The sequence below is a fragment of the Strongylocentrotus purpuratus genome, unplaced genomic scaffold (assembly GCF_000002235.5).
Source record: "Strongylocentrotus purpuratus isolate Spur 01 unplaced genomic scaffold, Spur_5.0 spur5_scaffold_6, whole genome shotgun sequence".
In the NCBI taxonomy this organism is placed as follows: Eukaryota; Metazoa; Echinodermata; class Echinoidea; order Camarodonta; family Strongylocentrotidae; genus Strongylocentrotus; species Strongylocentrotus purpuratus.
The window spans coordinates 18,198,209-18,212,479 of NW_022145612.1; the positions used below are offsets into that span (position 1 = coordinate 18,198,209).

The window sequence follows — 14,271 nt, forward strand, 5'->3', positions numbered from 1 at the left end:
GTCTGAATTCATTTTCCCTTCCTGCACGAAGCGAGGAAGCTTTGACGTTTCGTTAAATTATTAGAGAAAGAATACGATTCGTTGCACTGTATTCGACTCTTAATCCTTGTCTGAATTCAGTTACCAGTACCGCTTGAAGCGCGGAACCTTTGACGTTTCATTAAATTATAGGAGAAAGAAGACGATTTGTTGTATATTTATACTCTGAATCCTTCTCTGTAATCAGTCCCCTCCCTCCCCCCCCCCCCCTCCCGCGCGAAGCGCGGAAGCTTTGACGTTTCATTTCATTATTAGAGAAAGAAGACAATTCGTTGTACCGACTCTTAATCATTGTCTGAATTTTCAAAAATGTTTCTCTGTCACATAAAAAGTAACAGTTCATACGGGAAAAAAATGCCCGCCGACCGACCGACATTATAACACCTCACCGACTTCAAACTTATGCATTGATATAGTACACGACGATCGAGCACAGGGTCTGGTTTAAACGTTTAACTTCGAATCCGCGGCTCGGGATTTTATGTGGCCTGCCCCCTCCATTCAATAACCCCCCCCCCCCCCCCCCCCCACTCCAATAACGTCTCCCAAGCCTTCTCGAATGACCCCTGATCTCCCGATTACAATTCTGCTCCTCTTTGTAGGGGCCGGGCGCGGCTTCTTCATGAGTGCTTTTACATGAACCTTTTTAAAATAAATATATTATGCTGGATTTCGACCCGGATTGCACAAACTAAAATGATAGGATGATCATCCCCAATATACGCATGTTGTTCACAATCAATTGTGCACCCCCTTCCTCCTTATTCCCTTATCCACCGTTACCGTCAATGCCATTTACATATAGCCGGCCCCCTCTTCAATAACGGCCCCAAGCCTTCGGGAATGACCCCCAAAATTCCCTGATTACCATTCTGCCGCCCTTTGGAGGGGCCGGGCGCAGACTTTTCAGAAGTGTTTTTACACAACTCTTTTCAGGTACTACGGCTCATAAACAAGTATGCTTAAAAGAATTAAGACTCAGTTTTGCACAAACTAAAAATTACAATACGGACAGTCACCCCCCCTCCATGCACGTGTATTTCACACGCGCATACCCCCCCCCCCCCCCCTCCACCAGTTTTTCCCTTACTCGTTGTTTCTGTCACTTTGTACCATTTCCTTGTCTTTCTTCCTTTCTCACCGACTTCTCTCTTCTTTTTCCTTTCTCTTTTTTTGTTTCTCTCTCTCTCTCTCTCTCTTTTTTCTTTTTTTTTTCTTTTCTCTTCTCCTTTCTTCTCCCTTTTTTCTCTCCTCCTTTCTTTTCCCCCTTCTTTTCTTCCTCTTTTTTCCTTTTCCCCTTTTTTGCGCCGCCAATAGGGGGGGGGGGGGGGGTGGCCGTTTCGGCCCCCCCCCCCTGGATCCGCCACTGGTATGGTAAAAAGCGATGAAATATATTTCAATCACATTATAGCCATTCCGGTAGCCATTACATACGTATTATTTAATATTGTGTTCTCAAATGACCTTTTTCATGCAACCGGTTATTATTATTATCATGTAGTGTTGTAACATGAGTTCATATAATAACGAAAGCCATATTTGCCTAGCGCTTAATACTATGTTTCTTACCATTTTATATGGTAATCATAACATTACCCAAGTCATTGCTTTCACATGCTAATCCGTTCATGACATTATACACGCCCCATTCCCTTGGGAGTATTTCGACCAGGCGCCATTGAACAACCTCCATTTTATAATAATATCATGATTAAAAAACGACGTCACATCATTCAGCAATGCACAGCTACAACGCATTTTGAGTATCCTTCATAACACAAGAGTATGACTATCTTTGTTTTGGTCTGGGCTTAACGATGCCACTTTTATTTAGGATCACTGTTGAATATTACAGGGGTTTGATATTACATCATCATCATGACTAGCACATACATCGTCCAGTGTTTTACATCACGACTGCACGCCGACTTAGACTCAGACTCAGGAAATAAATGTCTATCTCTGTTATTTGGTCTTGAATAAGCGGCATCACATTTATTTAGGATCATTGTTGAATATAAGATGCGGTTTTTGTATCACATCATAATCATGACGGAAACCGTTATACATCACAACATCAAGCAATTCATGACTCGACTGCAGTGGCAATATCCTTAGTAATAATAATAATAATATTCCGCTTTTACATAGTGCATAATAGAATGACTCTCTAAGCGCTTTACAGGTAACACTTGAGTACATGACTTACATCGTTCTGGTCTTGAATGGGCGGCACTACATTCGTTTTGGGTCATGATCATGACTAAAACATACATCAAATCATCCTGCATTTTAAAACTAGACTGTCCTCGCACTGAGTATTCCCAGTAACACATGAATATTGGAAAAGAAGGGCTTACCTCGCTTTGGTCTCGAATAAGCCGCGGCGCCACATTCCTTAGGATCGCTGGTGTACCTGACAGGCCATGGGTCGGTATCATGCTTGCATGCGTGTACTCTCATCGCACATAAACTCTTATAAAATTCTTTATCAGAACCACAAACTCCGCCTGATTTTCGTCGTACTTTGTCATTGCAAACACCTTGATGAGAACAATCTGTAATGAAACATGAAAATCATTTTATTTGTTAATTGTTTGATTCGGTAGATTTGATTTAACTGATAATCATTCTGGTTAGATGAATATGGCTGTATACGAAAGAAAAGAATTTTAGTTCAATTAGTTTATTGAATGTGGCTTGATTTCACTCAAAAAGATTTTAAGAATCTAGAATGAAACATGAAAAAAATGTTTTCATTTAAATGATTTGATTAGATTTAATTTGATTCACAAACGAACTAATACAATCTATAATGGAACACGAAAGGAGATACTTTATTGTTGGTTAGTTAATTTTATTTATTTTATTTCATTTGATTCACAAAAGCCTAAGTCTTGAGAATTACGGAGAGAAAGACACCACTTATTCAGTAAAGAGAACAATTTGAGTGTTAACAAAAGAATGAGCTGGCTTATATTTCCTTTTCAAACATAGTTATGTATTGATAATTGAGCCTATGTGTATTTGAAATCCAATGGAAAATTTAAGGCAAATGCCATGTTTCAATAGATTTTTTTTTTTTTTTTTTTTTTTTTGGGGGGGGGGGAATTCAAAACCTAAAATACCATCTGTTTTTCTTATCACGCATATGATATAGTATAAAAAGTACGAAATCTGAAAACGTGCTGTTATTAGGGACTTTTAGATTTGCGTGGACTGATACGTGTGACGTCCATTCAAGGCAGTGCATTAAAAGGACGTCGATCGTAGCAATCCCCATTGTCTTCGTGCGAATCTAAAAGTCCCTAATGACGAGAGGCGACCGTCCCTCCCTCTTTTATAGTTTATTTATTTATTTATTTATGTCTGATATTTAGACAGGGTGACTCATTATCACCAATAATGGTTGTCTTCCATGAGGGCCTGTTAAACTTAAGGAGGTACATTATAGTTTAACAAATATATACTGAGTTCAGTTGGTTTGAATTCAGGTAAACGGGTAGGGAAATTCTTTTTTTTCCCGCCTCGTTGGGGTTCAAGTATTTTGTTGGCAGCCTGAATTAAAGTTAAAAACTAAATTATTCATATCCTCTCCAAGTTTTGCAATTTTGTTAGTACGTGAAAAATATATTTGTCCCGATTTATGTTTCTTGAGATTGTGACATATTGCAGCTTACATCTAAAAGTATTCAACAAAGGCTCTAGAAACCCCTAATTCAACCTAGGTCCACCTCTGATTCATAAGTTACAAAAAACATCAAATTTACAAGGGGTATGAATGATTTATGTGTTAATTGTATGTTGTGAACTTACCAAAGACAAACAAACAAACAAATTTTCTTCTTTTTTCTGTATAGACATATAATTACTCTAGAAATAACACTGATATCACATACTGCAATAGCAATCGGATTGAAGGATGCGAACGGTCATAATCATCATCATTACTAGTATTATTGTAAGTAGGCAATAATTGAATTAGATTAATAATGATTTGAAAATAAATTTCACACATACCCTGTGAACATACCATTATATTTTGCTGTGAAAAACCCGCTATCAATACAGTTACAATCATTGCGGTCGTTATAATAGTTTTTTAAACACTGTGCAAAATCTAAAAGCATTATTCAAAGCCCCAAAACATAATTCTAGTCACAAATATATTATGCAGTGATCACAATCCATTAAAATTGAAATGAACTTCCTCGAAAGTCTTAATTGTTCTTTCAACTTATTAGTGTTTGACAAGATAGCGTCACAAATCATTCTCACAAACTTTTTGTTTTTCTAAATTACTAATTAATTTGATTTTCTCACCTTTGTCTAGATTAGGAACCTCGTATGTTACCACGAGGACAAAACAGGCAAGGAAAGCCAGGTGAAATATCAAACGGCAATCCATCTTGGATGTTGGCTCTACGAAGTATAAAGGCGATTTCGATAAGTAACACTTCAATCCATTATGTTCTGATGAATATGGAACTTTAAAAAAGACCCCCTCCCTCCCTCCTCCTCCTCCCCCCTCCCCCCCCCCCCCCCCCCTCTCTCCCTCTCTCTCTCTCTCTCTATCCCTCTTCTTCTCAGTTCTCTACCTCTCTTACTCTGTCTGTCACCATTTTTTGTTTATTGTGTTGGATAATCTTGTCCACACGTATTCACATTTTCTCTTTTCCCCCTTTCTTTTACTCATCTCTAATGTACAATTTGCATATTAACCCCAACCCCATGCTACCTCACGTAAAAGATGCATTAACTCTCTCTCTCTCTCTCTCTTCTCTCTCTTCAATTCTTTCATTCCTTTCATTCTCATTCTCACAACTATACTAACGCATAATATTTGACCTTTAATTTTACCAGTAACCTTTCCCTTTGCATAACGAAAACAAAAAATAGATATAAAAACAAAAACAACCATCGTTTTCTCTTTCCAGTCATGTGGAGTCTCTTTATGTCGTTGTCTGTTTTATCAGCATGTATCAGCAACGTGACAGCACGATCCCAATGCCAAGGATGTTTGAGTCAGCTCTTTCGAGCAACATATTTAACCAAATGTCTTATTTCTTGACAATTTCTTGACATATACCGAGAAGTCAAACTCGTTGTTCATCGAAATATCAAAGTCATTTTCAGGGGCAGTTTGTAATAAGACTCGCATATTTTGGTGCCATTTTGTAGAAGATAAGATTCAAAATAATTCTAGTAATTATAAATGTCACTGATCCACCATCGAATTGGACCGGTTAGAACATAGAAAATTTGAGAATTTGGAATGTATTATGTATGTCGAAAGCCTAACTGCCTTGACAAGTAAGGCAAAGGGGGAAATGAAGACAACAAAATATTTGTATACTGACTAAATGATACGTAGAGAATACGTATTCTCGTGGAACCACATCTCCCCTTGCTGCTGGAGATGACACGATAACCGAGCAAGACAGTAATGAAAACATGTACGCCTAGTGGAATACCCCCCCCCCCCTGATCCCGCTCTCTCTCTCTCTCTCTCTCTCTCTCTCTCTCTCCCCCCCTCTCTCTCTCTGCATGTTTCCCCTTTAGCTAACATCGATGCGACGTTTATATTCAAATTGTTTGAAACATAAAATATTGTATAACTATGAATTGTATACGTCCTAAACGTCTTTGGATGTAACATAATCTACTTGCAGACACCGAGATCGACTATTCACTTGCTACGTGCAAATAAAGATATTCTGTTCCTGCAGCAGACGCATCCCTCTTAAATTGTTAAATTCCTATTATTTTGTATAGTTCCCGGATGTTCATTTTAAATAATTCCAGGAACAAGCTTTTTTAGGCTATTGGTATTAGCTTCCCCACTCTCGGTGAATTTAAAACTGAATATGTTCAAAACTAATTCTCAAAAAGTTAAATGATTTATTGTATCGGAGAAGAAGTTAGAAAGTTCTGGTGGTTTGGCATGCACAAGTATAGTTCCTACCTTTATAATAGTGCTTTAAAACTTGTCAATACCCTTAAACTAGATAGGGTAACAATATCAGATGACTCATATAATTTGTATACAGCGGACGATTTTTCTTTCGTATCTACGTCCTTGAATGCCAAATTAAATTATTTTCTCAACAGGGACCTATAAAACATATATATGTATTTGCAGTTGATGCCCTCCATCAAATACCAATTATCTGTTTTTTCTCTCATCTCTTCTTTCTCCTTCTGCAACTCTTTTAACTTTATTCCTCCCCTCCCCCCCCCCCCCCCCTCTCAACTCTTTCTCTCCTTTTTTTCTCGTCCTGTCCCTTCTCCCTTTTATTCTCTCTCTTTCTCTCATTCTCACCGATTGACAAATACAAAGAGCAATGATATCCAAACGGCTTTACCAAGTTCATTACTATTTCTCTGAAAGGTTTGATACTTTATTGGCAAATACGTTTGCTGACAAAAACAAAAAAAAGTACATATACAATAACAACACACTCCACTACACCACATGCATTTTTACCATGAAAAAAAAAATCACATGGGGGGGAATAAAGAGATGACAGAAACCAGGCCCACAAAACTTAATTCAAAGATTATTTACAAGACAATAACTGAGTGCCATCGAAACGATATGGAGTGAAGTGCAGATTTTACTTAGGATCACTATAGGAACAACCAGTAGTACCTTCTTTTTTTAAATTTCCAAATGTTTACAAAATACCTCTACTGAAAAAGTGGGAGTAAAATATATGACTTTATTAAAAACACAATTCTAGAAATAATAGGTTTGTGGATTGGACACATTACTAGAGAGAACACTATGAACACATATACACACAACAGAGGGACCTACAAATATTTCAAACAATTTCAAAATAGACTATGGAAAATTTCTTATTTGCATACCTAGTAGTCATATACAAGAAAGGTAACCGGGGGAGAGGGTTAAAGAATGTGGTAAAAATATTATAAAGCTGCTGTAATTATATTCACAATTTACAGGCAAAACTTTTTTTCTTTTTTTTCTCTCGATATATTAAACATTTTTCTCTCTCTTTCTCATACTTCAAATATATATATACTTGTATTGTCAAAAGGAAAATATCAAGTCAACACACATCATTTCTACAACCTCTGAAATTACATCGTGATAAAATATAATTTTGTTAAAGATGGAAACACTTGGTTACCTTTGAGAATACAATACACTTGTATGATGCAGAGCAAACATACTAAATGACATTTGAAAATATGCAGACTCTCCTAATGTTTCCAACGCAAATCTCGCGGAAACGCATAAAGAAATTAGCTACTCTTTTCCCCCTTAATATACAATACGTCATGATTTGGAACAGTTCAGTATATATATATATATCAACTTTGTACTTGATCAGAAAGTGATCATGATTTCAGATGATTACACAAAGTTACATAGATTTTAATCACATATTTCAAAATCTCCAGTATCGTCTAATTCACTTGTGTCAATCCCATAATTCAACTTGTATTGGTCAAGTTAGTTGTTTTTACCTAATAAAAAGATTGCCCTAACAATAACTCCTTTCTAATCACACGTGTCACATAATCGTTAAATGCTAAACTAGTTCACAATTTGTTTAAGCATATTGCAAATAAAGTAAAAGAATAACAAAATTAGTGTATATGAACACTAATGCTCTCTACATCTTAGTTACTATACACACCAGCAAACCTTTACATTGACCAAAATAATTTGTGATAAATATTTCTTTGCAATTCTCTCTATTCTTTCTTTTTAGTTATTTACTTCTCCTTTTTTTTTCTTCCTTCAAATTGCAGCACAATTCTTCTTTACTTCCCAGTGATCATAAAATCTTAATATACAACACAGCCTGATAATCAGAATCCACAGTATTTCTATAAAATGTTATGTTGGCAAACACAAATTATGTTTCTCTTAATTACCCATAAAGCACCATACTATTCATCAGAGTCCAATATTACTGCAAATAAAGACAACAAAAACATATGCCACTGCTGTCCTTCTCAACTCTTCCCATTATTTGTCTAATACACAACAGAGAGATAGAGAGAAGATAATAGAAAACAAAATAATACTGGCATAGCAAAAGATTTCATGAATATATACACACAAAACACTACACAAGAAGAAGGGCCTACAAAGTCATTTCTTTTCATTGTATGAACATGATAATTTTCAATTAAAAAATGTTACACAATGATGAGGTACCTAATATAAAATTTATTAATAAGAGGAAGGAAAAAAGACCATTTCAGGCTGTGCATAAGTAGCAAATACACACAGATTATAACAAACTATACAAATTTGTTGACCACTGTATCTATGTACAATTCATCTTAGTAACTCTGCCATGCACAAGAAAACAAGAGAATGATAATATTTACAGATTTTTAAATTATTTACAAACATATGCAATACAGAAGTTCATGGTATTATACAATAGATATTTCATTATGGTCTCTCTCCAAATTATATTCAAAATAGTTTCATTTAAAACTACAAAAAAGGAAATAGTAATGTTCACACATGCAACATACTACAAGAGTTTTTACATATTTACATTGAAGAAAATAAGACATTTTGTACAGTATACACAACATAGGAATGAATGACTCTCATTTAATCTTGAAACAGTTTTGCAATTTTCTCTCCTCTGTCTCCTGATTTACAAAACTTCAAATACTTCATTTCATATACGACAAAGTGTTTTGAAAACCACCAATTAAAACCAAGATTAGGGCAATAGAATGTCAAATTCAAATATACCACAAACAAGAATGCAAGCAAATAACTATTCAATTCAAATGGCTGTATTATACTAGTATTTAATCCCAAACTGGTAAATGATAAAAAATAAATTCAGAATATTTCATGTAATAATATTGTTGCGTATAAAAACGCAGCAGAAATCTTGATTGATGCATATTAGTAAGCAACTATATAAACACCCTTCTATGAATGAACTCAAGCACTGCAAACTGCGGCCTATGACATATTTATATAGGTTTTCAAATGTCAGTCAAGTCATTAGATATAATTCATTTGTCACATCAAGCAATATACATTTGTCATAGTATGCATGGAAGCATCTCATTGATTTTAGGTATGGGACACCCGGTTGATTTAGGGGAGGATATTTGAACATGATTACATTGTTTCTCCAAAGGCATTAGGTTAGTGTATCTACGTCCCAAAACTTATCGCAAAATGAGAGAATGTATTTTTATTATTAGTGAGCCAACAATGTACCTATTATTTCTCCATAAAACATAATCCAATGGTGTATGAATCCAACTGATGGCATGCCCCTTTTGGCCCTCATTTTGTGGAGAACACAATTTGTGTATGTTATTAAACCTACCGGTATATATTCTACAATCACTATCCTGATGCAATCATCAAATACTGTTTGTCAAGCCCCAAGAAGTGTGACACAGTTACAACTTTTAAAGAAAATGTCTCATACTTGAATATTTAAAATTGTGTGATATCCTTCATAATTTAATTTCACAGTGGTTAAGCATTTAGATTACTATTTTGGATTTGTTTGCTGCATTATTCATTGTCATTTTCAGTCTTTAATTTGAGCATTTCCAAAATCGAAATAAGAATCAGTTGAGTATCGAAACTGTTCTGTACGAGAGAACCTTTGATCACATATTCATGATCAAATTCACTGCTTTAGTTCAGATTTAATTACCATGATCATTTCTAGTGATTTCAAAAATAAATCGAATATGCTTGGAAGTCATTTACAGTTATTGAGTTGCATGATTATTGTCTTAACATCTTCAGGCGAAATAGAGCAATTGTGGTACTACTTTAGATGCTATTTCATGTAATATTATATGCCCATGATTCATGTTTGAAGTCTTGATTACTTTGAGGTTGTAACTTATTTAACCGTTTGTCACACCATGATGAATTTTTGCTTAAATATGCATGTCCAACTGATGAGGTATCATACAGATATCAAGCACCTCATGTGACTTTACTTAGCATTACTGTTTAACTGAATGGATACAATGTTTCTTGCTCTCACATCGTATCTTATCTTGTGTCAGGATCTGAGTGACTCCTCGATGCTCAGCTGGGCTCAAAGCTGGGACTCCTCTCAGTTTTTTCAGCAGAGCATCAGTAGATGGGTGTGTCCTTGGTGTGTGTTCTATGGTGTGTCAGTTCAATTCATCCATTTGCGGCAGTTGGGTGCCTTACAGAGACAGGGGATCTTGTTCTGGTCATTCTCAATCTCAAACTTGTAGTCATAGGTAAGCTGAAAAGTGAGAACAGTAAAGCTTTTAGCATATTTCTCACTCTGTACATGGATCAAATCCTATAACAACTGAAAACAAAAGGATGTAACCTACAGGCTCCCATCTATGACAAGTGTCATTTTCAATGATATTGCAGGGTGACATGGAAACACTTACCGGGTATTAAAAGTTCCTTTCAAAGACCACCAGAATCAGTCATTCAGTAATGTGATCACACCCTAACATGACCTACAAATCTTCTCACTCTGAGATTTTTTAAGAATGTCAAAAGGTCAATAAATCTTACATGCACATTTTCAGCAGGATCAACAGCTTTTTTAAGGATAATCCTTTGACTTCTATGAATATTTGAAAATTCTGCCTAGATATAAGTAGCAGCATAAACCAATTTGTTTTTCTTCCAAACATGAAGGAAGGGATTATATTGATGTTAGTCTAATGTTTGCCAGATTCTTTGATAGACCTACCTCTTCACCCTTCAGCAGTCTCCTGCTAGAGATGATGATGATCTTCTTCTGGTCTTTGTCAAAGTTCACCACCTCTGCCACACAGTTGGGGTTGCAGGAGTGGTTGATGTAGCGGGCAGGGTTGCCACTCCTTGTGGCGTCCACTACGGTGTAGTCATCAATGCGGAACATGTAGACGCCGCGGTTCGCAGCTTCGTAGTCGCGTTCCCACTTGTTGGCGACCTCATTGCGGATGAGGGTGCCGATGTACTCAATGACCATGGTGTGCTTCTCGATGTCATGAGCAGCATACAACCCCAAGCCCTGTTCAAAGAGGGAGAGATGGACAAATGGGGTTAATTGTGCTGCAGATGGTCTGATACTTAAATATCTTGATAATAACATTGATTCAGCGAGTACAAAGCATCATGAAATACCTCATAAAGCCCCTTGTTTACACCGACAGTGGAAAGTCCACATATTTTACATGGTTCTACCCTATATCCCCCCCCCCCCAAAAAAAAAAAAAAAAATCAAACACACAAACAATATATGCACTCACTGAAAAGATATGCTCTTACTTAAAAGATTTTTCTTTTCAAAATGAAAGATGCCATAAAAACCTACCGTACATACCTTCAAAATGTCCTCATTAATTTACATATAAGAACAAAAATATCAGTAAGATGTTATGGGACTGTATTTGCATGTGATACACCGATGAATATTTCCATTAGTATTTTCTTCTCACCTGGATCTGTGACCTTGCGAGGTAGACATTGGTCTTCCACTCAGTCTTCAACCTCTTGTACTGTGATGACTTGGAGTGTACAAACTGCTTGTTGTAAGGAGATGCTACCTCACCGGCTAGGGTGGTGTGGAAGCCTCGGGATGTCTTGTTGCTTGTCAATGTATGCGGTCTATGGGCAATTAGACAGTGATAGAGAGGAGATGGATATATGATCAAGATGTATGTAACATATGCAGCTATGGCGCACAGAATTGTAGTATGTGTTTTTGCTATCTAAGAATAGGCTCTAGGTAATACATCAACCCATTCCCTCTTAGAGTCTTACAACCTCTGTGTTTTTTTTTCCTGTTTTTTTCCTTTCTTTGTTTATTCTCTTGTATGTACATGTTGTTTTGCTTTATTCTTTTTTTATTTATATTTTTTTAATTCTATTTTTTCCATTTTCTTGAATACCTAATCATCACTTTCTATAACATGCTTATGTCATAAACTCCATCGAAGTGAAAATTCTAACATTGCTAAGGATCATACAAGACAGAACACTGCTCTAAAACCTGTTGTAAATCCGACAAAAATCTTTAACTTTTAACATGAGTTCCTTTGATATTTCTCCTCCCATTCAGACCGAGTTGTGGTTAATTTCTTTCTATGATCATTTCAGGACAGAATACCACTCTACCACAAATAACCCCATGCTTGTTGTCTAACTAACTAAACTTGAGAATGAGTGTTTACCTCTTGAGATGGGTCTGTCTCCTTGGTTCTGCCCTGGCACACCCAGTAGGATTGACAGCCAGGGGTAGATCAATCAGAGGTGAACGGCCAAACCGGAAGGTGTAGTGCTGAATCAGGTCTACTCCAGGCAGCTGAATAAGCAAATATAATGCAAAGAAATTAAGAATGCTTCTAGAAACATGATTGCCCTTCTACTTTATAAAGCACTGCTCATGTACAAGTCAAAGTTTCTAATCTCTTATGAAAAACTAGACATTTGTGGCAGTCACTGGTTTACAAAATATAGAATATGATGGGAAATAAACTATTAATATCAATAAATGCAGAAGAAGATATCAAAGTGCGATGTCACTAGGTCGTCTGCCAGTTCTCTATATACCTTTATAACACAGCATGGATAAGTTTCTACAGTAGAAAAGCCACTATTTATACCAATGATAATTAGTTCCGAAGATCAAAGAGGAATATCATTACGTTGTTACCCATTATCGTAAATTGGATCAGTCTGCTATGAGAACATCAAGAAGATTCCATTGTCATGAAGCTTTTTGTCCATACAATACAAATTCATGACTTAAAGCCCGTCTGCACTAGTTTGGCCACCGGGAATTAGACCCCCCCGCAAGGTCACTGACAGGTGGCTATCTCATCAACTCAGCTCTCAATTAACATAAGAAAAAGAGGATCAGGGGGGACCGACAGGCACCGATTAGGCATTGTTTGCTATACAGAGGTTGCAAGTAGCTATAAGTAGTTCAGTGGGGCTTTAAATGTGGTACCCACCGATTCAGTAATCCTCTGGATAGCTGCCTCGGTCAAGCCAAAGAGGTCTTCACCAGTCAAGAAGGTTGGGAAGACTTTGAGCATGTCTGCATCTCGTCTCAGTTTAGCAATGGGCTCAAGGACCTTGTACCATACATCTAGTTATGATGAGAAGTGTGGAATAATCAGCAAACATGTATAATAGCAACACAATTTGGTACATCTACATATAACTTAGTTTGCAAGCAAAACAAGAAAATTTACAGGTTAGATTGCTATATAACATTCCACAAATGTCTGTTGATTTCATGATATAACACCACAAATACTTAAGTGAAATGGTGAATTTTGAGAGCACAGATATCCAAGACTAGGTCTTTGAGTGAAATATTTCCTTACACTAACATAACTCATTCTCTACAACACTGTATCCCAACCTTACTAAATTGAAAACATCATCATACCTTCATCTTATCCTAGTGTCAATTCTTACGCTTGGATTGATCAAATATATATTTAGCAAAGTCTCAAAGTCAACAAAGGATGTATAATTCGTTAAATGCCTTCAGAGAGTTAATTATGCAATAATACCAGTTACTGTCCTTCCAGCACTTAGCAGGTGATATGATTAGCTGACTTGATCACATATATATTTTGCAAAGTCTCAAAAGCAACAAAGGATGTATAATTCGTTGAGAGCCTACAGAGAATTAATTATGAAATTAAACGAGTTACTGTCCTTCCAGCACTTAACAGGTGATATGATTGGCCGACTACCAGTAAGACCACATGGGTAGACCATCTGCCTTACACGACCATGATCTACTTGGCCGAGAGCCAGTGAGTGGTTACTTACTCCTTGGAGTGTCGGCCCTGAAGATGATGTCTTCATGCCCCTGTTCCATGATGCGGATGCTGAACTCAGGCCTCCCACCCTGGTCCTGGATGGTGCAGGAGTAACTGCATCGCTTGTTGGTGTAGCGCATGCTCCAGTACAGGCGGATGGATTCGTAACCAACCTGCATAGATCACAATTTTGTGTAAATGTTACGATTACGAGATAAATGTAGATATGAAAAGTTTGCACAGTAGTAAGTGCATAGTTGTCATTCACTCTCCAGTTCAAACAGACAGATATATATCCAACCTGCACAATCACAGATCATTTTAACATTTGATTATTACAATAATATTATACAGATGGGAATAACTGGTACAGAAGCAAGTGCATTGTTGATGATTTAATGCAGGCTCGGGTATCAAGGGATGGATTTA

At 36.6% G+C, this 14,271-nt stretch overlaps 1 protein-coding gene across 13 annotated transcripts in view; it reads right to left on the reverse strand.

The window, feature by feature from the left end:
- Positions 1–6,408: 6,408 nt before the first annotated feature.
- Positions 6,409–14,271, reverse strand: part of LOC591084 (histone-lysine N-methyltransferase 2C) — a 60,034-nt gene continuing 52,171 nt past the window's right edge. For all 13 annotated transcript variants that reach the window (XM_030972777.1, XM_030972772.1, XM_030972775.1 and 10 more), the window contains 6 exons: positions 13,853–14,015; positions 13,018–13,154; positions 12,235–12,365; positions 11,500–11,668; positions 10,770–11,072; positions 6,409–10,301 (listed from right to left, as the gene is read on the reverse strand). In XM_030972777.1, coding sequence (XP_030828637.1) covers positions 10,209–10,301; positions 10,770–11,072; positions 11,500–11,668; positions 12,235–12,365; positions 13,018–13,154; positions 13,853–14,015 — 996 coding nt within the window. In that variant the 3' untranslated portion in view covers positions 6,409–10,208. The remainder of the gene's footprint in view (positions 10,302–10,769; positions 11,073–11,499; positions 11,669–12,234; positions 12,366–13,017; positions 13,155–13,852; positions 14,016–14,271) is intronic.